The 25,326-nt window shown below is 48.3% G+C and overlaps 1 protein-coding gene across 10 annotated transcripts in view; it reads right to left on the bottom strand.

Annotated features, from left to right (window-relative positions):
• The window catches only part of Dnm2 (dynamin 2), a 91,128-nt gene that overhangs the window by 28,092 nt on the left and 37,710 nt on the right, over nucleotides 1-25,326 (bottom strand). For 5 of the 10 annotated variants that reach the window (XM_027411543.2, XM_027411545.2, XM_027411549.2 and 2 more), the window contains exons 3-11: nucleotides 20,441-20,590; nucleotides 17,339-17,542; nucleotides 13,733-13,831; nucleotides 10,343-10,503; nucleotides 8,322-8,464; nucleotides 5,748-5,883; nucleotides 3,635-3,702; nucleotides 1,308-1,446; nucleotides 374-460 (exon numbers count right to left, since the gene is read on the bottom strand). In XM_027411543.2, coding sequence (XP_027267344.1) covers nucleotides 374-460; nucleotides 1,308-1,446; nucleotides 3,635-3,702; nucleotides 5,748-5,883; nucleotides 8,322-8,464; nucleotides 10,343-10,503; nucleotides 13,733-13,831; nucleotides 17,339-17,542; nucleotides 20,441-20,590 — 1,187 coding nt within the window. Of the gene's footprint in view, nucleotides 1-373; nucleotides 461-1,307; nucleotides 1,447-2,784; nucleotides 2,924-3,634; nucleotides 3,703-5,747; nucleotides 5,884-8,321; nucleotides 8,465-10,342; nucleotides 10,504-13,732; nucleotides 13,832-17,338; nucleotides 17,543-20,440; nucleotides 20,591-25,326 lie in introns of all 10 variants that reach the window. The other 5 variants (XM_027411548.2, XM_027411550.2, XM_027411542.2 and 2 more) reach the window with 1 other exon arrangement.

Below are 25,326 nucleotides of genomic sequence, written 5' to 3'. Positions count from 1 at the left end.
GCCCCATGACACCCTGCTTACTGGGTGCCAGAGATAGAAACCAGGGCTTCACACACTCTAGGCAAGTGCTATACCAACTGAGCCATGGTCCCAGGCCTCAGAATGCATCCTTGGGGCTGGTATGATGGCTCAGCAGGGAAGGAGGCTTACCTTGGAAGCCTTCTGACCTAAGTTTGAACCCCCCAGAACATCAACATAAAGAGAGAAGGAGCAACCCAACGACTCAGAGATGCCCTCTGGCTTCCACACGCATACTGTGGAAATACACTTGAAATGAACAATTGCAATAAGACAATAAAAACCCCACAGAACTATACTCTCAGTATCTCTTAGACGTGAACAAAGAAAAGGAAATAGCGAACTGGGACAATACCTGGTCCTTGGTTCTCCCCTCTCGCTCCCTGATGTAGGTGGTGACGATCCGCTCTGTCTCCTCTCGTAACCGGGGGTAGGAACTGAGCTGGGGGACAAGTACAAGGACTGAGCTGGCAAGGTCTTCTAGGCCACATCAGGGAGGAACATAAACCAAGTGCGAGGATGAAACAGGAAAAGACATGAGGGGCCTCTAGGTCCCCACTTTCTCTTGTCTCCCAGCTGCAGGAGTTGGGAGACAAGAGCAGGCCAGTCAGAGTGGGAAAGGGAGAGAGTGGCTGTGCATGCTGAGAGCCGCTTTGCAAAGCCAGCGATTGGAGGTAGAAAGTGGCAGAGAAAGTGAGTGATAGGCTTTTGCCACCAGAGGTGCCAGACATCCCCCTCCCGCCCAGCATGAGTAAAGGCAGGACAAAGTCATGGCCCTCACTGAGCATTCAAACGAGCATGGTGCCCTGCTCTGGGATAACAGAGACAGCATCTGGGTCATCAAGCTCAGGGAACCCTTTGCAGGAAACTGGCCCCTGATCACTGTGAATTTGGCACCCGCATGGCAAACCCTCAGACCCCCTCTGGGATAGTGCATGATCCGAGCCACATGTGTTGGGGAAGAGATGCTACTAAATGCACTTTAAGGCACACCATGAAGGTGAACACGGCAGTTGCAAGGGATGGGATCTAGAAGAAACTGCTTCACAAATGTAACTGTGCTTGGACATGTCAAAGGTACCTCCATCGGACCCCAAAATTGAAAAGGTGGGGCATGCATGTAGCCTGCCATCTTAGTATGAGGTGGCAGTTGAGGTGGGGATGGTGACAAATGTGGCCAGCAGGGGTTCCCTCCAGGCAAGACTGTCCAGATGCTCAGGGCTGATGATACCAGTGAAGAAATGATGAGGTGGGAACTGATGAGGGACAGGAGGACCAAGGCCTGTTACCTTCTCAGCACACTTTTTAATGACCGTGGCTAGCTCCGACACCACCAGGTCAACACACTTCAAACTCGGCTCTTTGAATTTTACAATCTGTCTTTTCACGATGGCTTCAAAGGCCATGTCGGGGGTGAAGAGCCCCGTCCTGGGTCAGGTGGAGAAGGGCGGGATGAGGTTGAGAGACACCCAGGGGTAGTGCAGGCCACACGCACAAATGCACACATAGGACGGGAGACAGAGAGAGAAAGAAGAAACAAGAATGAGCCGGTTAGTGCACACACAGAAAAGCCTGCACCCACATATGTCTTGGAAGCTGCTCAGGATCAGCAAGGCCTGGGAGAGCACAGGGCTAGTCTACAGTTCCAGGAAGGCTCAGTGCTACAGGACAATGTCATCACAGGCCCAATGGCCCCTAGGATAGCAATCAGCAGCCACTCTTTTTTTGAAAGGGTCTCATGTAGCACATGCTAGCCTCCAACTTTCCCTATGACTGAGCATAACCTTAAACTTCTGGTCTTTCTACTTCCAACTTCTGAGTACCAGGATCACAGGTATGAGTCACCACATCTGGTCCACATGATGCTAAGGATGGAACCCCGAGCTTCGTGCACGCCAGGCAAGCACTCTACAAACTCACCCTAACCCTAACCCCAGTCTTTGCCTGGCTGTTTTTCTGTTTTGTTATTTCTTTTGTTTGGTTTTCCAACTGGAGAAGCTGAGGAAGCAAATGAGGACTTGCTTCAGTAGAACAGGCAGCTCAAGCAGAAATTCTTTGTCATTTCAGAGAGCTGGGGATGTTGAGGTCCTACAAGCAGATGCCCTCTCTTTCCCCGCAAGCATTTCAGCTGCTTGGCAGAAGTGTACTGTCCTGAGAAACAGCCCTCCCAGACGAGCCTGGCAGAATGGTGGGAGTGGAGACAGTTGCCCATGAAGAGTGGGATATAGGTCTTCATGACCAGGAAGACTGAGTACAGATTGACCTGAGAGGGGTGGGGTTGAAAAAGGACAGCACAGGGTAAAACAAAAGCTGGTAGGGCCACTATGGAGCCCAAGTGGCTTTGTGAAGCTGAGCACTGAGCTCTCATTATGCCACCAATTTTATGCTCTCTCCAGTGCCATGGGGACAGAGAAGTGACTTATTCCAGAGAAGCCAGGCATTTGTCATTTGTCAAGGGGGACAACAGGGAGGCTTCAGTGATCTTGGCCTCCAACAGCACAAGCGGGGAGCCCCGATCTGCTTCCCTAGCAAGCAGCAAAGCAACACAGCCAGAGGATGCCCCATTCCACCATATGCATGCTGGGCTTGGTATCAGGGTCCCAGGAGGCCTGTCACACTCTAGCTGGTTCTCACAAGCCCAGCGTTCCCCCACCCCCTTCTGAGTGAGTCCAGACTGATACATTCCCATCCCTTCACGATTCTCAGAAATGAGGTAACCTGGGGCCTGATACCAAGCCTGCGGCCCCATGTCCGCGGGTTCGGTACCTTGCTGGTGCATTGCCTAACTGTACTGATAAGCTCCTGGATAACCAGGTCCACGCATTTCAGACAGGGCTCTTTCAGCTTGACCACCTGCTTTTTCACAATGGCCTCGAACGCCAAGTCGGGCGTGAAGAGCCCAGTTCTAAAAAGGTCCAGACCCAGTGGGGAAGCAGGGAAAGATAAGTCAGAGAGAAACAAAGGGTGGTCAGCCACTTTCAAAGCATGGCTAGGTCCCTGACAAGGAAGGCCATCCCATCAAAGCTGAGGGTGGGATACCTGAGAGTTCCTGACTGGGGAGCCCTCACGGTAACCTGAGGATCTTGGGATGCTAGAGAACCAGGTACACTTTATTGATTGAGACAGGGTTTCTCTGTGTAACAGTCCTGGCTCTCTCTCTCTCTTTGTAGACCAGGCTGGCCTTGAACTCACAGAGATCTGCCTGCCTCTGCCTCCCGAGTGCTGGGATTAAAGGCATGCACCACCACTGCCCAGCTTACTTTGTTGACTGTAATTAAGGAGGGGACACCAAGAGGTTCACAAGTGACCCATAATGAAACAAGATGCAGTTTTCCATGAGGACAATTCAACTCTGTTCCCACCCAACCTATGGTCACTATAGATTTCACAGGGAATAAGGTCACATTAATCTATGCATTTCATCCAGGGGATACAAGTAGTCAAGAGACCCAGGACGGTCATATAGAGCCAGCACACACATTCTATGTCCTTGGAGACCAAGATGTTTACATTGTACTGAAAACTGCCTCTCAAGGCCTCACTACCAGGGACTCAGAAGGTTGGGAGCCAACATGGGTAGAAGGGAAGAGAACAGGGGACTTCCCATGTAACTTGCCTGACTCCGTGGATGTTCTTGATAGCGTAGCTGATCTCTCGTCGTAGATCTTTCTCATCAAACTCCATCTTCGAAGAAAGAAGCCGAATACACGTAATGAATTCCCAGGGTCACCTCACAACATAAGCAGATTCTGGGACTGTTTGTTCCTATTTATGACTGTATTTCACAAAGATGACCTAGCAGCTCAAACTTAAAAACAACTGAGGATCATAGAGATGGCTCAAGTAATTAAAGGTGTCTGCCACTAACCCTGATGATATGAAGGCATCCGTTGCTTCACTGGCAGGTCTTGAATTGTGAATGTTTTTACCTTTTCTTCTCCTAAAGCATACTTGATATTTTCTATCATTGTATATAGTTTTGTATCAAGCCTAAATCATCTTCTTTAGACTAAAAGAATATCACTGTAGTGATATTCACCTCCGCACCTGTAGCACCAAAAGGGTGTGGTCACAGGTGTGGATGTGGTCAGTTAAAAGGCAAAGAATTGGGGCTGGGAAGCCCTTTCGGGTCGTAGACAGCACCAGGGTAACAGGGTCTGCATCCTTGGAGCTGGAGCAATGCATAGTCACTTGTTTCCTGTGTAAGTTCTTTTTCCCCAATAAACTCCACTTCACTTATACTGAGTCTAGTGAATCCTGATTTCCATGCCTATAGGCACCCCCAAAATCTATTTGGTAGAAGGAAAGAACTCCTAAAAGTTGTTCTCTGACCTCCACACACTAAATAGATACCACCCCTCTCACCACACACACACACACACACAAAATTATACATAAAGCTGGGTGTATTTGGCTGCAGAGATGGCTCAGCATTAAGAGCACTGGCTGCTTTTGCAAAGAACCTAGCACCCACATAGTGAGTGGCTTACAACTGTCTATAACTCTGGTTCCATGGGATCCTCTGCCCTCTTCTGGCTTCTGCAGGCAATTAGGTATGTGTACTTACACACATCAGGACAAACACTCATAAAATAAAAAAGATAAAGTCTTTTCAGTCAGCAGGTCTAGCCTACTGGTTAACTTCTAGGCAGATGAGAGATGCCATCTCAGAAAAAGGACAGGTGGACCAGGGCTCTATTGGTTGAGTGCTTGGCACATACACATGAATAAACTGCATGTGATAATAAACATGACTGTAACCCTAGCACAGGATGATCACAAGGTCATGACTGACTGAGAATTTAAGGCCAACTTAGGCTACAATGAGACCTTGCCTCAAAAAATAAGAGTAATAGCTGGGATTGGGGGGGACGGGGACGGGGACGGGGACGGGGACGGGGACGGGGACGAGCACACTCCTTTGGTCCCAGTTTGAGGCCAGCCTGGCCTACAGATTAAATTCCAGGACAGAGAAACAGTCTTGTAAAAACAAACATAAAAGCGAGTGACACTGGATGCTGTCCTCTGACCTCCATACTGGCTGGTATGTCTGCACCTATGCATGCAAGACAGTCACTGCCTCAAAGGAAAAGGACACAAACGCACACTTTGCTTACTTTTTTTGTTTTGTTTTGAGACAGGACTTCTTGCTATGTAACCTGGTTGTCCTGGAACTCAGAGACTGACCTGCCTTTGCCTCCCAAGTGCTGGGATTCCTGGCTTTTGTTTTTGATTTTGTTTGAATTTGTTTCACTTTTTTGAGACAAAGTCTCCTGTAGGCCACATAGTTTCAAACTCACTTTCCTCCTGAGCTTACAGAATTCTGGAAATATTGCTGTAAGCCCAGAATTGTATAAGATTTTTATTTGTTGTATGTGCATGTTTGTAGGAGGGGCTGAGGTTCATCAGAGGAAACTTCCCAGGAGTTGGTACTCTGCTTCCTATTGGAGATAGGTGCCTTTACCTGCTGATCCATCTTGCTGGCCATCACGTATCTTTTTCCCTTCATCAATGGAAGAAACATGGACTTTCCTACTGTCCTGCCCAGAACATCTAATCTGTGAGATCTGGGAAGATGGATGTGACATGCCCTTCAGGCCATGTTTACTGACAGCAGCCTCCAGCATGATGCAGAGCTCCTGACATCTTGCTTTGGAAGAAAGTTTAAGGCCACGACAGAGACCAAACACATCCGGGTGTCTGATGTACCCTCCAGACTGACCACCTACCTTTACCAGTTCAAAGGGAAAGCGTTCATGAAAGATGCGATTGATTCGGGCCCCCCCAGACAGCTCCAGTGTGTCCACTTGGTCTCCAGAGCCCTCGATTCGCTTCTCAAAGTCCACTCCAAACTGCTGGACCATCCTTCAAGGAAAGAAAACAGCCAAGACAGAAGTTTCTGTGGCAAACTTTGTTTCTTAAAAAGACATTTAAGTTACATGTACTTACTGGGGGAGGCATGCCACAGTGTACAAGTAGGGTTGGGGGTGCTGTGGGAGTCAGATCTCTCCTGCCACTATGTGAGTCTTGGGGATAAGTACTTGGGTATCAGTCTTGGCAGCAAGCATGTTTACCCCCTGAGCCAACTTGTCAGTCCTGTGGATAATTTTCTTGTCTTTTACATTTTGTTGTTTTTGAAGACAGGATCTTGCTTTGTAATCCCAGGTGGCCCTGAACTAAAGACCTTTATGCCCAAGCCTCCAAAGTGCTAGTATTACAGGTGTATGTATGCCACCATGTTTGGCCATTTTTTGTTCCTTTTAAATATAACTTGAACAGCCAATGTATACAAGGGTTTTTTTGTTTTGCTTTTTTTTTTTTTTAAAGATTTATGTATTATGTATACAATGTTCTGCCTGCATATGTGTCTGAACTCCAGAAGAGGGCACCAGATTTCATTATAGACGGTTGTGGTGGTTGGGAACTGAACTGAACTCAGGACCCCTGGAAGAGGCCTCTGGAAGAGCCAGTGCTCTTAACCCCTAAGCCATCTCTCCAGACTATGTATACATGTTTTTAAAAAATGATTAAAATAGCACAGCTGCTTTGGCAAGCACTGGGCACCATCCTGGTTGTTCTCATGGACTCTATGCAGCCCTTGATTTATCGTATGACTGTCAAGACAGCAGGTCCCAACAGGCCAGGGGGGCATCTGTAGTTTCTGTTGCCTCTCTACCCTGGTTGCATAGGGCTCCACCATAGACAGGCTGGGAAAGTTTGATTAAGTGGCACTGCACTGTGAGCCTCAGTCTGAGTATATGCAGAGCAGGCTAACAGGATGAGCACTGGAGTGCTTGGCAACCGTTAAGCAGCACATAGATAGTTTGTGTAACAACAGAAAAAGAGAAGTGTATTTGTGGGAGGAAGGGTGGTCAGCAATCTGGTTCAATGTGTAAAGGCACTTGTCACTGGGAAGAAAATGATGCAAGGAAGACACCGACTCCTCAATGTCACCCTTGGATCTCTACATTCTGGGCTATAAGATATGCACCCCCTCATCCCCTCAAAAAAAAAAAAAAAAAAAAAGGAATAAAAGGCTGTAAGGATTGCTGCTGTCACAGACTGCTTTTGCCACCACACTCAGCTGATCACAATATATTAGCTCATTCTCTTGCTTTTTTTTTTTTTTTTTTGTGCCATGTGTGACACAGGCAGGAGAAAGGATGCTGTCCAGTGTCTTCCTAAATCCTTCCCTGTCTTACTGACAGTTTCTCACTGAACACAATTTGGCTGGACAAGCTGCCCAGGGAACACAGATCATTTTGTCTCCGCAATCCCAGTGTGTGGATGCTTATCTTATATTACATGGATGCTGGAGATCCAAAACTCAGGTCCTCCGACAACTCTACCAAGTTAGCCTCCTTTCCAGCTCCTGGCTTCAAACAATTCTTATCTCATTTTATTAACATGTGTCTGGGTGAAGAACAGAAGAGGGCATCAGATCCCCTGGTGTTACAGTTCTAGGTGGTTGTGAGCTGCCATGTGGGTGCTAGGAACTGAACCCAGGTTCTCTGCAAGAGCAGCACGTGCTCTTAACTGCAGAGGGTGCATATGTGGAGGTCAGAGGACAAATCAGGAAAGTAGTTCCTTTCCTTCCACTATGTCAATTCTAGGGATGGAACTGAAGCCATCAGACTTGGGGACAGAACTTTAACTTGCTGATCTACCTTCTCAGCTCAGGAACTTCTTTTGATTTTTCTTTTTTTTTTTTTTCCGAGACAGGGTTTCTCTGTGTAGCTTTGGAGCCTATCCTAGCACTCGCTAAGGAGACCAGGCTGGCCTCGAACTCACAGAGATCTGCCTACCTCTGCCTCCTGAGTGCTGGAATTAAAGGCATGTGCCACCAACGCCCGGCTGATTTATCTTCTTGCTTCCACCTCCCAAAGGCTGGGATGATGGTCCTAGATAATATATCCCATTCTAATGTATCCAACTTACATGTCACAGGCCACAGCCAACTACAGCAATGAATGTGGAATAAACAAAAATGGTAACCTATTAAAACAATGAATTTTTTTGTAATACAACTGCATGGTTTCTGAGCATGTACCCAACAGATGATAATGTCATGTTCATTTTTTTCTTTTTCTTTTTTTTTCCCCCTGAGACAGGGTTTTTCTGTGTAGTTTTGGAGCCTATCCTGGCACTCACTCTATAGGCCAGGCTGGCCTCGAACTCACAGAGACCCGCCTGTCTCTGCCTCCCAAGTGCTGGGGACAATGTCGTGGGCCGCTTAGGACAAGGCCTGGATGGAGAGCAGAATGAATCAGACGGGCAATGGGCAAGGTGGGAGGGGCACATACTGCAGCAGGGCTTTGGTCTTGCGTGTGGGGTCATCGGGGCGGAAATTCTTGTATTCTTCCACTTCCTTCTCCAGGGACAGCAGCTGGCTCTGTAGTTTGCTGCGCAGGGTTGGCAGTGACTCCCGGATGTGGTTGGTCAGTTGCTTTAGGGGAAAGGTAAGGGGGTCAGATAAGATAGCCTAGGCCTAGAGTAAAGAACACAATCCACCCTCAGCCACAGCACCCAGAGTCATGGGTGCAAATGAAAGAGAGCCACAAAACTCCAGACAAAATCAGGACATGGACAGAAGCTGGGCAATAATAGCACAAGGTGATGCAGAAAGCCCGTAGGCAGATGTCGGGCGACACCCATGGCAGGACCAATGCACAGGCCGGGCCTAGGATAACCTCCAACTGAGACCCAAAGGCATTCCAAGGAGCAGGAAGGTGGGAGGGTGAGGAGGGACAGAGCAAGAGCACCATGTCATAGCAGGTGGGTTCCCACCGAGAGAAGAGGCAGAGTCTGGGGGAGAAGAGTGGAAGCATCTCTTGCCTGTGTAAGTACCAAGCCCTGTTGTTCTCAGAGGAAGCTAGAGGTCTCACACGGCAGGCTGGATGCTTACAGCTCTGTGGACCTTTCAAAATTCTTATTTACCTATTATTGTGGGGGGGGGGTGGTGGTAAATGCACATGCCAGGTGCCTGTGTAGAGGTCAAAGAACAGTTTCATGGAGTTCATTGCCTCCTTCTACCTACATGACCTTGTGGGGACTGAAATCAGTTGCTTAGGCTTGAGCAGCAGGTGGCTGTACCTGTGGACTACAATCCTGAGCTCACAAAGAGAGCAGGGACAACCACTGTCCTACAGAAGGCCCCTCAATTCAAGGGGACCAACCAGCCTACATGCCTGGCTCTCAGGCAGCCCTGGGCTCTGGGGAGGGTTCTTTTTTCTATCTATTCGTCCTCACTCTGCCCAAGTCCAAAGGCCCCTTCCTACAAGACACACTGCCCAATTCATGTTCCAATTGCTCTAGGGATGAACTTCATCTTGCTTGCAGTGACCCCCAGCTGCAGCTAGCACTCGACTAGGAATCTATCTGACAGCCTGTTTACCGTCTGGCTTCCCATTGGACCTGACCTAGTGACAATGGCCCTAGCACACAGAGCCTCTGCCCCAATCCATGCATAACTGAGGGACTTTGCTGTTGTTTTTTGATTTAGACAGACTCTCATTTATTCCAGATTATAAAGCTGAGGATGACCTTGGATTCCTGACCTCCTGAGCTGAGCACTGGCATCACAGATGTACCACCACACAGAGGTATGTGGTGATGGAGATGGAGTCCAGGGCTTCCCACATGCAAGGCTGACACTCTGCTGCTGAGCAATGCTCCCAGCCCCTCACTAGACAGATGCTCTAGCATGTAGCTAGAGCCTCACACCCTCAAGGGGGATTCTGGTCTCTGTCCCTACCTGCACTTACCAGTTTTCTTACTGTTTCATCACTGTGAGAAATGTGGCAGTCCCTGGAGACTGTCTCTTTCCCACAAGGTGTATACCTGGTGCTACACACATGGCCTCACTGACTCCTAACCTAGGAAACAGAAGGGGCAACTATTCTCCCTTGATGGGCAAGAGGAGGGAGGCATGGGAAAGCTGGGCCAGGATTGCTCGCTCACAAGCTGGGCAGGACTTTAGACCCCAGCAGTCTAGACAGCATTGTCTTCCCACTCAGGTGCAGTCACCAGCCTTCACTGACCCTGTTACCCACCTCAAGACTGTCTTTAGACTTCTGGCAAGTGGATTACTGCAGTGGTATTATAACAACAGTGACACTAATTGATTAAAACAGTCATAATACAAGTTGATGACTCACCCAGTCCTCCACAGGCCTTCATCGACAAAAACTTAGGATGGGAGTAACAAGACGGACTGGCAGCCTTGCTACTTGCTGGAGACTGAGAATGGCCCAAGTCTAAAGCCACACTGTTACACAATGCAGACCACCCCACTCCACATGGCAGCCTCAAACCTCAGCGCTACCTGATTCAGGGTCTTCTGTAAGTGTGGGGTACCCATTCGGTCAGCCATGTGCCGGTAGGCTGGGTGAGAGAGGAAGAACTTCCTCTCAGCTGCCAGGGCGGCCCGGATGTCCTTTTTGCCCTCGATGTCTTTTTGGCTGCGGTTAACCACACCAATGTAGCCTAAAGAGAGAAGGTCAAGGTATGCATTACACCTGGAAGAACTCGGTGCTGTGGCTTTCAGTGCTGGCCTGGCTCAGCTTGGGCCAGATGGAAGTTAGAAACTCACAGGAGAGGTCACAGGATGTCACTGAGCCCTCACTAGGGATGTGAATGCACGGAAGACAGCTGGGAAAGCAACTTGAAATGCGGAAGGAGGAGAAGATGGGCAGAAAAGTCTCTGCAGGGACAGGTGTGAGGGGGCTGAAGGCACAGCTCAGCATGGACAGGCCTGCTTAGCATGTACAGAGCTTTACTCCCCACCAACACCACAAAATAAAAAACAGCTGTGCAGTTAAACGCACTTCCTACATGTGCTGGGTAGTGTCTGTCATTACTACAAGCTAGAGTCATTGGAAGAGGAACCTTAATTGAGGAACTGACTCCATCAGATTGGCCAACAGGCATTTTCTTCATTACTGAGTGATGCAGGAGTGCCCAGCTCACTGAGTAGTACCACCCCTGGACTGGTGATCCTGGGTGTATAAGAAAGCAAGCTGAAGCTGGGTGTGCTAGTGTATGCCTTTAATCCCAGATCTTGGGAGGCACAGGCAGGAAGATCTCTGAGTTCAAGGATAGCTCCACTCTGTAGAGTGAGTTCCAGGACAAACAGAGCTACACAGAGAAACTTTGTCTCAAAAATCAAAAAATGTCCCCCTAACCCCCCCCAAAAGAAAGCAGGCAGAGGAGGTTATAGAGCGCGCATGCCACTAAGTAGGGTTTCTCTGTAGCCTATGCTTTAGTTCCTGCCTCCAGGTTCCTGATTTGGCTTCCTTCCATGGTGGGCTGTGACCTGTAAGTCAAACAAAGCCGTCCCTCTCCAAGTTGTTTTTAGTCATGGTGTCTATCATAGTAATAAAAAGCAAACTAGGACACTGCTCCTCCCCAGCACCCCTGTCAGTGGCTCATGAATGTCTCTAACTTCAGCCTGTGGCCTCCCAGGGAGCCCTGCACATACCTACACTCATTGTCACAGTGAGTGTACAAATAATTATTAAATTAAAAAATAAAATAAAGACATAAACATATTCAAAAAACATCAACAGCAAAACTCTGGAAAGCAAGTTAAAGAGAACATAGCATATCTTTTTCGAGACAGGGTTTCTCTGTGGCTTTGGAGATTGTCCTGGAACTAGCTCTTGTAGATCAGGCTGGTCTCCAACTCACAGAGATCCTCCTGCCTCCGCCTCCAGAGTGCTGGGATTAAAGGCAAGTGCCACACTGCCTGGCAAACATAGCATATCTTGTCATATTAAAACCCAGTACAGCTGGGCATTGGTGGGGCACACCTTTAATTCCAGCACTAGGGAGGCAGAGGCGGGTGGATCTCTGTGAGTTCCAGAACAGCTTCCAAAGTCACAGAGAAACTGTGTCTGGAAAAAAAAGAAAAACAAAACAAACAAACAACAACAATAACAAAAAACCCCACCCACTACAGCCAGCAAATGGCTCAGCAGTAAAATGGTTAGCTGCCAGGCCTGATGACCGGAGTTTGACCTCCCAGAATTCATATGATGGACAGAAAACTGACTCTAAAAAGTGGTCTTCTGACCTCCAATCCTGAGCTGTGGAACCTCCCTGCCACAAACATCTTGCATACACCCACATCCACATGCAAATAATAATGCAGTAAAATAAAACCCACTAGAGACAGGCTTGGAGGCCCGTGACTGGCAAGTCTGAGGAGGAGGATCTCAAGTTCAAGGTGGTCCAGGGTTATGACATGACAGTCACTAGGCATACATAGTCCTCAAAAATAAAAACATGTATACAAATAGTTTCAAAAATGGAAGTTATAAGCTGGACGTGGTGGCACACATTAGAATCCCAGCTGGGGCTGAGGCAAAAGGTTCAAGTCCAGCCTGTCTCAAACATCAACAAGGAAACAGAACACCACATAAACAACAGCAAAAAAGATGGGGTGCTCTGGGCAGTGTTAACAAAGCAGGGGCTGAGCCTGAAAATTGAGAAGGGAAGATGCAGGGAAGAACCCTTTCTGTGGTGCTGGGGACCAGCCAGGGTCCTGTGCATGCAAGACACATCTTCCTTACATCAGTGGGCTACACTCCAATGGGAGGAACTCTGAAGTCTCAGGGGAGAGAAGTGAGGAAGAGCCCAAGGTTAGAGTAAAATGAGAGGACACCACTCATGAGTGGAGAGGAAGGGACAGATGTCATTTCTTTGGGAAGACAAAGAGAGACAGAGGCAGGTGACTGCCATGATGGAGGAAGAAGCGATGAGGCCCTGAAGTCAAATGGATGGATTCTTAGTACAGCCAGTGCACATGGTGCTGAACTACCTACCCGTTGGTCTAAGGAGGAGGCTCAGAATGTCTGGAGGGGATTCAGAAGGCCTTACTTCCTCTTTAGCCTTAGCATTTCATCCCTCAGCCTCTACTAGCTAGGGAGGCATTTCTCAGCCCCCACTCCTTGCAGCCAAAAAAGGTTTAAAAAATGTTCTCAAAAAAATGGAGTCAGTTTCCCCTTCTACCTTAATGTGAATTCTAAGCTCAGGTCATCAGTGCTATACCCCAAGCAGTCTCAAACTCATGACCCTTCCATCTCAGGCTATAGAATGTAGAACTGACAGGTGCTCATGCCTGGCTGTCCTCCAATGCCTAAAGACCACCATTCTACAGGTTGGAAAGTGACAGCTCTAGGGTCCTTCAATAAGAGGAATCAAGCAATATGTATCTCTTTTTTTCTGTTTTATTTGCACAGTTGAGGAATGAACCTTGTTCCTAGCATATGCTGGGCAAGGGTTCTACCACTGGGTTTCATTCTTAGAACCTAGATTTATTTATGAAAAAGGTCCCCACCCACTCCCCTATCAAGGTTTGTCTGTGTAGTCCTAGCTGTCCTAACTAGCTCTTGTAGATGTAGACCAGACTGGCCTCAAACTCACAGAGATCTACCTGCCTCTTCCTCCCGATTGTTGGGATTAAAGACGTGCACTACCACCACCTAGCTGAAAAAAAGGCCAGGCTGGCATAGAACTTGCTACGAAGCCAAAGATGACCTGGAATTTCTGATCCCCGATTCCACCTCCAGAGTGGTGGGACTAGAGCATGCACCAAGCCTGGCTGTGTACTGCCTTCCTGATGTTCTAGAAAACAGCTGTAATGCAGAACCACTGTGTCCAGATGAGAATCTCAAAATACATGCTCCTATGGACCCACCCCAGCCCTGCATACCTCTTCTCAAGGGCAGTAGCTTGTTTTCCAGGACATCTCTGGCATCTGTGCCTTCATCCATCAGGTCCAGCTTGGTGATGACACCAATGGTCCGCAGCCCTGAAAGAGCCCAGAAGTCAGAAGGGGTCATGAGGAAGGGTCCCCGTGGCCTTCTGGCAGGCCATGAGACAAGGGATAAGCTATGGTATCATTTTGCCTGGACACCTGCTGGCAGTGTAAAATGACAATTACAGCCCCAGATACTCTGTCAAGGGGCAAGTATTTTCTCAATAAACACTGTCCGAGAGTATAAGTGGGCCACAGCAGAACCAGGGAACATCACAAAAACTAGAATCTCCTGGCCCATTCCCAACATCACACTTGAACCCAAGCAACTGTTTCCAGGGTTCCCTGTTACCTGGCTCAAGTTCCACTCCAAGGACCACCCCAAAGTTCTCCCTACATTTGCCTAAGTCAGCACACCTATGGCAAAGCCCCCAAATCCACTGTTCTTCTCAGCCCCACCTCTACCCCTTAATCCCTGCAGCCAAAGTTTTTTAGTTTGGGGTCCTGACTACAATTCACCTGAGCACATTCTAAGCTGGGCTTCCAAGGCAAGGTAGAGGATGGTGCAACTCCACGACCATACTTGCTTTAGCATTCACAAACCCTAAGTTCCATCCAGGTGCCAGCTGAGCTGTAGAGCACTTAGCAAGGAGCCTGGGGCTCTTTCCTAAGCACCCAATTACACTGGGCATGTTGGCACACACCTGTAATCTCAGCACTCAGGAGGTGGAGGCAGGAGGATCAGCAGTTTAAGGTCATCTTTAGCTACACACAGAGTTTGAAGGCAGTCTGGACTGTACAATGTCCTGTCTAAACAAGAACAACCTGACCCTTCAGGAACACAGGTACAGCCTGGACACACAGGTGCAGTGCTGCCTGTATGTACCACGTGAGCAGGACATATGAGGTGCTAACAGAGCCCACAGAAGACTGGTGTCAACTTGGACATCAAAGGTGACTCTACATTAGATGGCACTACTGGGAAGGGGGCTACACCTAAAAATTCATAGGGCTGACAGGGAAAATAAATGAGTAGGAGGGGACTGTGCATTAACTGCAATGGAAACATCCACTGATGGGAACAGATGCAGTGAGGAGAAGGAACGGCTGGCTCAACAATTCTCCACACAGAATAAATAACACACTATTGCTATAGTATAAAATAGATCTGGGCATGGAGGCTTGAACCTGTTATCCCAACACTTGGGAGCAGAAGCAGGTAAATATCTGATACTGGGACTACTTTGGTCGTTCAGGTTAGCCAGGGCAAAATTCTGAAGCCACGACTGAAAAATAGTAAAAAGCACAAAAACCAAAGCAACAACCACAAAATAGGGGAACATTACAGAAACAAAAAATAAGGACTGTCTCACTTTAAGAAATAACAGTTTGGAGCCAGGTGTTGGTGGCGCACGCCTTTAATCCCAGCACTCAGGAGGCAGAGACAGGGGATCTCTGAGATCAAGGCCAGCCTGGTCTACAGAGTGAGTTCCAGGACAACCTCCAAAGCTGTACAGAGAAACCCTGTCTTGAAAAACCAAAACAAACAAACAAAAAAAGTACTTATAGTTATTACAAAAAAGAAAGTCATCATGGGAAAACCAAGAGCCCACAAAGCTCCCCTCTTCCATGTAGATAGCCCTGGACATACTTTCTTAAACTGTTATTTCTTTTATTTATTTATTTATTTATTTATTTATTTATTTATTTATTTATTTGGTTGGTTGGTTGGTTTTTCAAGACAGGGTTTCTTTTGTGTAACAGCTCTGGCTGTCATGGCACTTGCTTTGTAGACCAGGCTAGTCTCCCAAGTTCTGGGATTAAAGGCCTGCACCACCACCTCCGGAGTACTGGGATTACCACTACTACCCAGCCCATGAGTACTTAAAAAAGGGGGGGGCTAAAGGAGGCTCTAGGGAGACACCCTAGCCCGAGGCCAGTGTGCTCACAGATGGCCTCTCAGCATAGTGCTGTCCACTTCACACTGCCTCACTAATGCCTTCTTGCGGCCATGCCCACTCTGTGTGTGGACAGTGGGCAACATGACTGACACAGCTGGGAGGCTCCAGGGGAAGAACCCGCACTTCCAGCTCATTCTGCAGCCTCACGAGCCTCCTCCCTCTCAAAACTGTACCCTCAAATCTCTCCCAGGTTGTTAGTGCCCTTCTCTACTTTCCCAGGCGAGCCGCAAACTTGTATGTAGCAGAAGATAAGTGTGAACTCTTGATCCTCCTGCCTTCACCTCTGCAGTACTAGGAAGACAGGTGTGCAGCACCGCACCAGGTTCATGTAGTGCTGGGATCCTGTGTGCTTGGCAAGCACAGCAACAGATGAGCTATAACCCGGGCCCAGATGGTCCCATCTCAGCAGAGAGGAATGAACTATAACCCGGGCCCAGATGGTCCCATCTCAGCAGAGAGGAATGAACACTGCACAAAGTTGCATCTGGAATTATGATTGTCTTGGGAACTACAGACTGAATCTTTTTTGTTTGTTTGGTTTTGGTTTTTTTGAGACAGGGTTTCTCTGTGGCTTTGGAGCCTATCCTGGCACTCGCTCTGGCCTCAAACTCACAGAGATCCGCCTGCCTCTGCCTCCCAAGTGCTAGGATGAAGGCGTGCACCACCACCGCCCAGCCTAAAGACTGGATCTTACTGATTTATTTTTGTCATGGCTTTTTAATTGTATTAGGTCAACTTTGTTATTTTTATGAGTATGAGTGTTGGATGTGCATGTCTCTCTATGCACCTCGTGTGTGCCTGCTGCCTGCAGAGGTCAGAAGCGGGCGTCAGATCCCCTGGAACCGAAGTCACTACACTGTTCCAAGCCACTGTGTGGGTGCTGGAAACCAAACCCATGTCCTTTCTTTAGAGTCTCACTATGTAGCCCTGACTGACCTTGAACTCACAGGGATCCACCTGAACTATTTATCAACTTCAGGGATTAATGCTGTGTGCCACCATACTCACCAGAAGGTGCTCTTAGCAGGTGAGCCCTTGGATCAAACCCAGATCCTCATTCACACTGGGTATACCCCAGCCCCTTCCTAGGCAATTCTACCACTGAATAGTATCTGCAGACTAAACTCTGAATCTTAAATATCCCTCAACAGCTTGTGTGCTAAGCTGTCTGCCTTTATGAAGGGAGGCTTCCTTGAGACTTTCCAGTCACTGGGGTCCCATGTCTCTTTTCTTATTTGGTTCCCTGGGTGAGTGGCTTTGCTCCCCATGTATATAGTGTAGTGCTGTCTTCTCACAGGCCCAAAAGCAACAAAGCCACCAACTACAACAGGAACCTAAATAAACAGCCTAAATAAACCTGTCTGCTCTTTAAGAGATGACGACGACATCACTGTGTTGGTTACAGGGCTGGCAGAGGAGATCCCATTAGTATAAGGAAGTGGGAAGGTCTAGCTATTTCAAGTGTTGCAAGGAACACCCACATTACACAGGGGATGGTGAATTCCAGGAGGCCGCTTTCTAACACAGCCCTGTGCCAGGAAGCATACTAGGGAGGGGACCTAGTACTACTAGAGTTGCTGCCCTGGGGCTAGAGGGTCACCTTGGGGGTCCACCTCCTTGGCCAGCTTGAGGGCGTCTGAGTTGGCCAAGTCCATGTTGGCAGGTGTGACAGCAAGAATGAGGCTGCTCTCTCGGCTGATAAACTGCAGGATCATATCCTTGATCTGGTACTCGATGTCTGGCGGCTGGTCCCCCACTGGCACCTTAGTGATTCCTGGGAGGTCGATGAGGGTCAAGTTCAACACTGAGGGCAAAATCGAGAGGCAATATTGGTCAGAGCCCAGGAAAGGGTTCAGAGCATACACACCACACAGCCCTGCAGAGAGCTAGTGGACATCAGCAAGTTCCCAGGGGCAGTCACATGTTGGGACCACTCCTAACACTCCTACTAGAAAACACTCCTGTGTGTGCTTTGCGTGTTTGGTAGATGCCCTCATAGGCACATGCATGTGGAGGTCAGAGGTCACCCAGGTATTGCCCTCTACCATATTTATTCTTTTTATATTTTATTTTAACAGAGAGAGAAAGAGAGGGAGAGGGGGGAGAGAGAGAGAGGGAGAGAGGGAGAGAGGGACAGAGGGAGAGAGGGAGAGAGGGAGAAAGGGAGAGAGAGAGAGGAATATACCAAGGTGTATGTGGAGGTCAGAGCATGTGTAGTAGTCAGTTCTCTCCTATCATGTTAATCCTGGGAACTGAACTTGGTCATTAGTTTGCCGGTAGGTACCTTTATTTGGTGAATTATCTTGCTGACTTCTACACTGTATCTTTTGAGAAAGGGTCTCCTCACTGAGCTTTGAGCTACCAACTCAGCTACACCTCATCTGTCCCAGTGTCCTGGTTCCAGAACTACAGACACACAACGCTGTGCTGTGCTGTGCGCAGCTGCTATGGAGAGAATTCAAGTTTTCATACTTGTGCAGCAGGCATTCCACTCATGTCCCTTCCTCTCAAACTGTCTTTGTTTTTGAGGTACACTCTGGGTGTGTAGCCCAGACTGGCTTTGAACTCACCATGTAGCTCAGGCTATAGGGCCAGGGCTGGAGCTCAGTTGGTCAAGGGCACACTTGGCGTTCACAAAGCCCTGCACACCATTAACCCATGTCTAGCTGTGCACTGATGAGGCAAGAGCAGGAGGATGAGGAATTCAAGCTCATCTGAACCACAGAAGGAGCTTGAGGCCAGTCTGGGCTACATGACATTGCTTTTGAGAGGATCGAAGGGAAGGGGACGGGAGAGGAGGGGAGGGGAGGAGAGCGGGGAAAAGAGAGAAAGAGAGAGAGGGAAGACAGAGACAGAGAGGGAGGGAGAGAGAGAGAATAAACAGGGCTGGTGAAGTAGCTCAGTGGGTAAAGACTGCTATCACAAACCTGATGACTTGAAAGTGATTCCCTAGGACCTACACAGCAGGAGAAAAAGTGACTCCTGAAAGACGTCCTGCAGCCTCCACATCTGTTCTCATATCTGTTCTCACCACAGATGTGAGAACGAACACACACACACACACACACACACACACGAGAGAGAGAGAGAGAGAAAGAGAGAAAGGAAAACCAGCTGGGCGATGGTGCACTCCTTTAGTCCCAGCACACAGGAGGCGGAGATAGGTTGATCTCTGTGAGTTCGAGGCCAGCCTGGTCTACAGAGTGAGTTCCAGGACAGATAGCCAGGGCTACACAGAGAAACCCGGTCTCAAAAAACAAACAAAAAAACAAAAACAAAAACACCAAAACCTACTAAACTGAGTAATGGGTAGAACAGTAATTCATAATCACGCTAATCATAATCTGGACACGTGTAACATTGCGTAGCCTTTTGTATAAATGACAGATAGAAATGGTCTTTTTAATATGCTTAAAATAAGCAGGTGGATCTATTTCATGGTTGGTTTTTTTTAATTATTTTTTTTTAGGCTTTAGCCTGTTTCTTTTTTCTTGTTTGGCTTTTTTATTTTTTTTTAATTTGTTTATTATGTATACAATATTCTGCTTCCATGTATATCTGCCCACCAGAAAAGGGCACCAGATCTCATAAGGGATGGTTGTGAGCCACCATGTGGTTCCTGGGAATTGAACTCAGGACCTCTGGAAGAGCAGCCAGTGCTCTTAACCTCTGAGCCATCTCTCCAACCCTATTTCATGTTTTTGAACAAAAACTTTATTGGGGATATGTGCGGTAGGGCAAATCAGTAAGAGGTGTTATTTGAGTCTTGTTTTGGACAGTTTACCAGTTGCCTTTTATACCAAAGTTGTTACAACCTGCTGTGATACAATACTTCAACAGATATGATTATAAAAATGGTTTAGAGCCGGGCGGTGGTGGCATGTGCCTTTAATCCCAGCACTCAGGAGGCAGAGGTAGGCAGATCTCTGTGAGTTCAAGACCAGCCTGGTCTACAAGAGCTAGTTCTAGGACAGCCTCCAAAGCCTTAGAGAAACTCTGTCTCAAAAACCAAAATAATAAATAAATGGTTCAGAATTAAATTTTTAATTCATTAGAAAAAAAAAAGGCAGCAGAGTAATTACCAACCCTGGCTCTTGCAAAGGACCTGGGCACAACTCCCTGCACCCATACAGTGGCTCACATAACCAATTGTAATTCCAGTACAATGGGATCTGAAACCCTCTTCTGACTTACTCAGGCACTAGGCATATACATATGATGATAAGTACACATACATTCAGGAAAAATAAATACACACACAGTAAAAATTTTAAATTTTTTACTTTTTACAAAAACAGAACTTCTTGGAAAAGTTTAGCTGATGCTAGAACCAAACACAAAGTCTTTGTCTTAGCCTACTGAGTGCTGGAATTTCAGGTGTATACACCACCATGCCTGGCCCATTTTCTATTTTAAATGTGGTCCTGGGGATTGAATTCATGCCTGCCACACAAGTGCCTGACCACTAATCCCCAGCCTCAGCCCTAAATTTTTACTTTTGTTTGAGATGGGCCTTACTATATCCTCCAGCCTTTGTCTCTCCAAAACTGAGGTTAGAGGTATGTGCTCATGCCCACTCTTGACCACCCCTCCCGTGTCTTCCTAGTCCATGATGATTTTCTCAGATGCTTGGGAAGTGGGAAGATCCTACTGGATTAGGAAGACTACACCAGCTTCCCCCGTGCCTGCCCAAGTTACCTACCATGTGGTGAATAGACCCGTAGGTTGATGGGCACCGGGGAGATGCCTTTGTTGGTCCCCGTTACCCGGTCGGTCTCTGCTTCGATCTCTTGCCGGACTTCATCAAAGTCTGTAAACTTTTTGGACTTGCAGTGCAAAAACTCCGCATATTCTGACATGGGAAGACAGACAGTCAAGGTGAAAGAGGGGTGGTGTACTGGGGGATGGGTCACAAGAACATGCAGTCTGCCAGGTAGGGGAAGAAAGGAAACCACTTCCGTTCCTACAGAAACTTGAGGAACATGGCATTTGTTCTTTCATTTTATCAGGTTTGTTTATAATTTGAGGCAGTCTCATTATGTATTTCTGGCCTTGAACTCAGACATTTGTCTGTCTTTGCTAGGATTGAAGGTGTACTGTAGGGAGTAATCCCATTTAGAGGTACTGCTGACCATGCCCATTTGGAGCTGACCACAGGTAATGCTGGCCACACACACTTGGGCCTGGCAACAGGTGCCACTGACCACGCCTACTTGGTCGTGGTCAGAGTGACAAAGCAAGGGTTTAAGTAGCAGAGAGGCACGCACGCACACATGTACTCAGCTCTCTTTTCTATCTCCTGCCTGGCAGACCAGACATCTGCGGGTCATTCCGGCTCCAGTGTAAACCTGGTCACTGGTCCTTGTAGGAGTACTATCCCTTTAATAAACTACCTGTTATCAATCTGATTCTGACTCCATTGTATTTGGCATTAACTGGTGTCAGAAGTGGGATTACTATAGCAACAACATATCATTCACCTGGGCGGGATTCTGATTTAGAGGCATTCAGTCACAATCCCACAGATGGTAGCTTTGCCCCATTGGCTCCTCAGCCAAGCACATACACCAAATGTCTGAACCTGTGGTTCCTCTCTAAACTACATGTTGTCAAGCCAGTTCTGACTCCATTGTGTTCGGCATTAATGTATACCACCAGGCCTGGCTTATTCTTCTTTTTAAATTGCTTGTGTGTATGCTTGTGGTGGCCAGATGTCCTTCCTCTACTGCTCTCCACCTTACTTTTTGAGACAGTGCCTCTGAAATGGGGCCTAAAATTCATCAACTGGCCTAGACTGGCAGGCCATGAAACCAAAGCAATCCTTCCATCTCCACCACTTCTGGACCAGGGTTACAAGTGTGTACCCCAACATCTGACCTTTCACAAGGGTACTGAGGACAAACTTAGGTCCTCACACTTTGTGCCAAACCTTTTAATGACAGACTTTTTTCTTCTTTTTTTTTTAACTTTTTAAAAAAGATTTTATTTATTTATTATGCATATAACATTCTGCTTCCATGTATGTCTGCACACCAGAAGAGGGCATCAGATCTCATAATGGATGGTTGTGAGCCACCATGTAGTTCCTGGGAATTGAACTTAGGACCTCTGGAAGAACAGCCAGTGCTCTTAACCTCTGAGCTATCTTTCCAGCCCACTTTTTTCTTCTTGATAAAGGGATTTGGTCCCAGGCTACTCTGCAGCTCACTGCATGGTCCAGGATGGACTGCCATCTGGGATCCCATCACCTTAGTCCCCTGAACACTGGCAAGAGCTGAGTACCACAGCAGGCACCTGTAACTCTGGTACGTAAGGGGCTGAGGAAGAAGGATAACACAGGAGACACTGCCTGACAAAACACAAGCAGGCGCTGTGCTTGGACTGCAGGCATCAGCTGCTGGGCTGGGGTCTAGATGCCTACATTTGCCAAGTAAAAGGCTGAGGAGGTTTCTCATTCTCAAAGGCTGCAAGAACACACTCCAGCTGACACTGTGGGGCAGCGAGGTCCCCTGCAGGAGGAGCCAGGAGGAGCACCTTGTGGAGCATCTGAGACTTAGAAACAAAACCATAGAATCACAGGGCAAGCTGCCTCAAAGAAGAGCAGTCACAGAGAACATGGGACCAGAGACCTGGGCTATGAAGAGTCTCCACAGGTACAGCTAGCCCAGCAGTTCAGCTGGCCGAACCTTGAGCAGGCATGCAGGAAGCCTGGGGACCGTTATCCTGGCTCCAGGAGGCAGAGGAATCAGGAATAGGAGACCAGCCTGGGCTACATGAGATTCTGTCACAAGAAAAACAATACATGTGGCCAGAAGTTAGAAGCCCTTGCTGTGCAAACATGAGGATGGAAATTTGGATCCCAGCATCCACACACCAACCAGGCATCCCCACAAATGCCTGCAAACCCCAGCTCCAAAGGGCATGAGGGAGAGGAGGCCCACTGGGGTTTGCTGGCTTCCAGACTAGCAAAAGCAAAACAAGCCCAGCATGGTGGTGCACAACTCTGATCCTAGCATGAGGAGGCAGAGGCAGGAGGATCTCTGGGAGTTCAAGACAGGCCAAAGCTATACTGTCTGAAACAAAACGAAACAAATAAACAAATAGGTGGAGAGATGAAGAGGACCTGACATACTCCTCCTCTAGTCTCTGCACATGTGAAGGTGCACATCAGCACACATGTGCACAGATACACAACGCAATGCCCATTTCACAGACATATACAGAGGACATGGGAGCTGACTCAAGCTCAGAGGTCACACTGGGACTGGGTAGGTCAGACCACCTGGCAGGGATAGTGACTCTCAAACCCAATGACCTCAACAGGACCAGGTTTGTGTCTAGCATGAGTGCTGGCCACCCAGGAGCAGGGTGAGTGAGGGTGTGGTCAGGAGACTCTGGGACACACTATCAGCTGACCTATTCCCAAGGGCAGCCTGCTCTGGCCTTCCAGGGGACAAGCGGAAACACTCTTCCTGCAGCTGCCTCTAAAAATGGATCAGTCGCCCAGCCCCCACAGAACCTCAGTTCTCTTCCGGATCAAGGCAGTCAGCAAGTGTGAGATGGTGGCAGGGTAAGGTAGCAGGGCCAGGCCTGGCTCCCCCCCCCACCCCCACCCCATCACCCTTTACATCTTAGCCTCCTTCACCATCTGCATTACTTTGATGGGGCTGGCACCTGCCAGCAGAAGCAGCACTCAGGTGCACAGTGTCTGCTTAATTGTTAGCTTAACCAGCCCTGAAGGGCCTACCTGGGCCCCAGCATCCTTCATCAGCAAAGCAGACATCCCAACCAAATCTATGAGGATAGGAAGAGTGGCAACCAACATCTCTGCCATTTAGGCAGCAGAGGACGCCAATGTGCAAAGTGGAGAAGTTTGGGGGTAGAGGGCTCTGTGGTTCCCTTGTCTTAACACAAAAGAGAATCCAGAGAGGGCATGGCACTCATATAAACTACACCGCACCTTTGACAAGTCCTAACATAAATGCCTGCTGTAAGCTCTTTGGGGCAGCCCATACCAACTCACAGATAATAAGACAAGTGTATAGGGTGGGTGGTGGGTGGGTGGGTGGGTGGGTGGGTGTGGTGTGTGTGGGTGTGTGTGTGTGTGTGTGTGTGTGTGTGTGTGTGTGTGTGTCATGCTTATAACCCCAGTGCTAGGGAGGCAAAGACAGGTCTCAATGGCCAGTCAAGCCCACCCTAATCAGCCAGCTAGTCCAAGGCAAAGAGAGACTGCCTCAAAAAAGTTCCCTGTTAACGCACATGCTCAAATGTTAAGTCAAAGAGTGTGCAGGATGCCTTAAGGTCAACCTGCCTGATGGCTGGTCCCCAGCAGACCAGGCCACGTCTAAGTCATTACTAGCTCTGCTAATCCGGGTCTCAATATTCCTTAGTGACAAAGCCAGTTCCTCTGGTCCTAGACCAACACTGCAGCCCTATGACAGTCACATACCCACTGACAGCAGAGTGGACTCTCTCCCTGGCTCTGCTCTGTATGGTGAACCAGACAGGCTCTCCCAGGGCCTCTCAGATGACCACACAGGCCCCAGACCAGGTGCACAGCAGGGATAAGGGAAGAAACCAAAGGCGGGCCTAGGTCAGCAGCCATGCTCCTAATCCTGGCAGGCCAGCCAGCCTTCTTGCCAGAGGCTTCCTTCCCAACAGCAGCCTCACTGTGTGCCCAGGTTACAAAATGGAAAAGGGGTTTCTAAAGAGCTCCTTCCTGCCCGGGATGTGGCTATCAACGGGGGCTGGGTGTCAATCACTACACTCTCCAGCACCTGGCTCTGCTTTCTAAGCAAATATGTAGGTGTTGGAAGCAGTGAGATCTCACCCACAGTCTGGCAAAAAGCAAAGCCATCTTGGCCAGCTCCTGATGCTAAGGGCTACTACATCTGCTTTCTTCAGTGGCATGCATGTCTTGACAAGAATGCCTGGAGGCTCAGACACACTTTGGAGACCCCTGGATACACCCAACAACCAAACAGGATCTGTCAACCTGGAGGATTTGCATGAATGGAAGCCAGCCTAGGTGAGGTAGTTAAGAATAAGTGCAATTCCTGAAGAGGACTGAGTTTGGTTCTCAGCACCCACACCAGGCAGTTCACACCTGTAATTCCAGTTCCAAAGGCTCCGACACCACTGAATACTACAGACACTACATATGCACATACATACATACATACATACATACATACATACATACATACACACACACACAAACACTTTAACAGATCTAAAAACACAGGAGTGGGGATAAAACTCAGTTTGGGAGAGAGCCTTTTGATCCCAGCACCACATAAACCCCGTGTGGTGGCACACTCCTGTAACCCCAGCACTAGGGAGGTAGGGACAAGAAGATCAGGGGCCAAGGTCACTGTCAGTTACACAATGAGTTCGAGGCTACATGACACTATGCCTCAAAAACAAACAAACAAACAAAAACAACCAATAGGGTTTGTGCATGCAGGAGTTTTCAGAGTCTTAGAAGCACCCTAAAGTATGGCTTTTGTCTGCTACCAATGGTCACCCAGGCCTTGGTCTTCCACCAGCCCTGTACAGATGGAAGACACAGGTTCAAAAAAGGGCCTC

The sequence above is a fragment of the Cricetulus griseus genome, chromosome 4 (genome assembly GCF_003668045.3).
Source record: "Cricetulus griseus strain 17A/GY chromosome 4, alternate assembly CriGri-PICRH-1.0, whole genome shotgun sequence".
NCBI lineage: Eukaryota > Metazoa > Chordata > Mammalia > Rodentia > Cricetidae > Cricetulus > Cricetulus griseus.
This window is presented reverse-complemented; position numbering and strand designations above follow the sequence as displayed.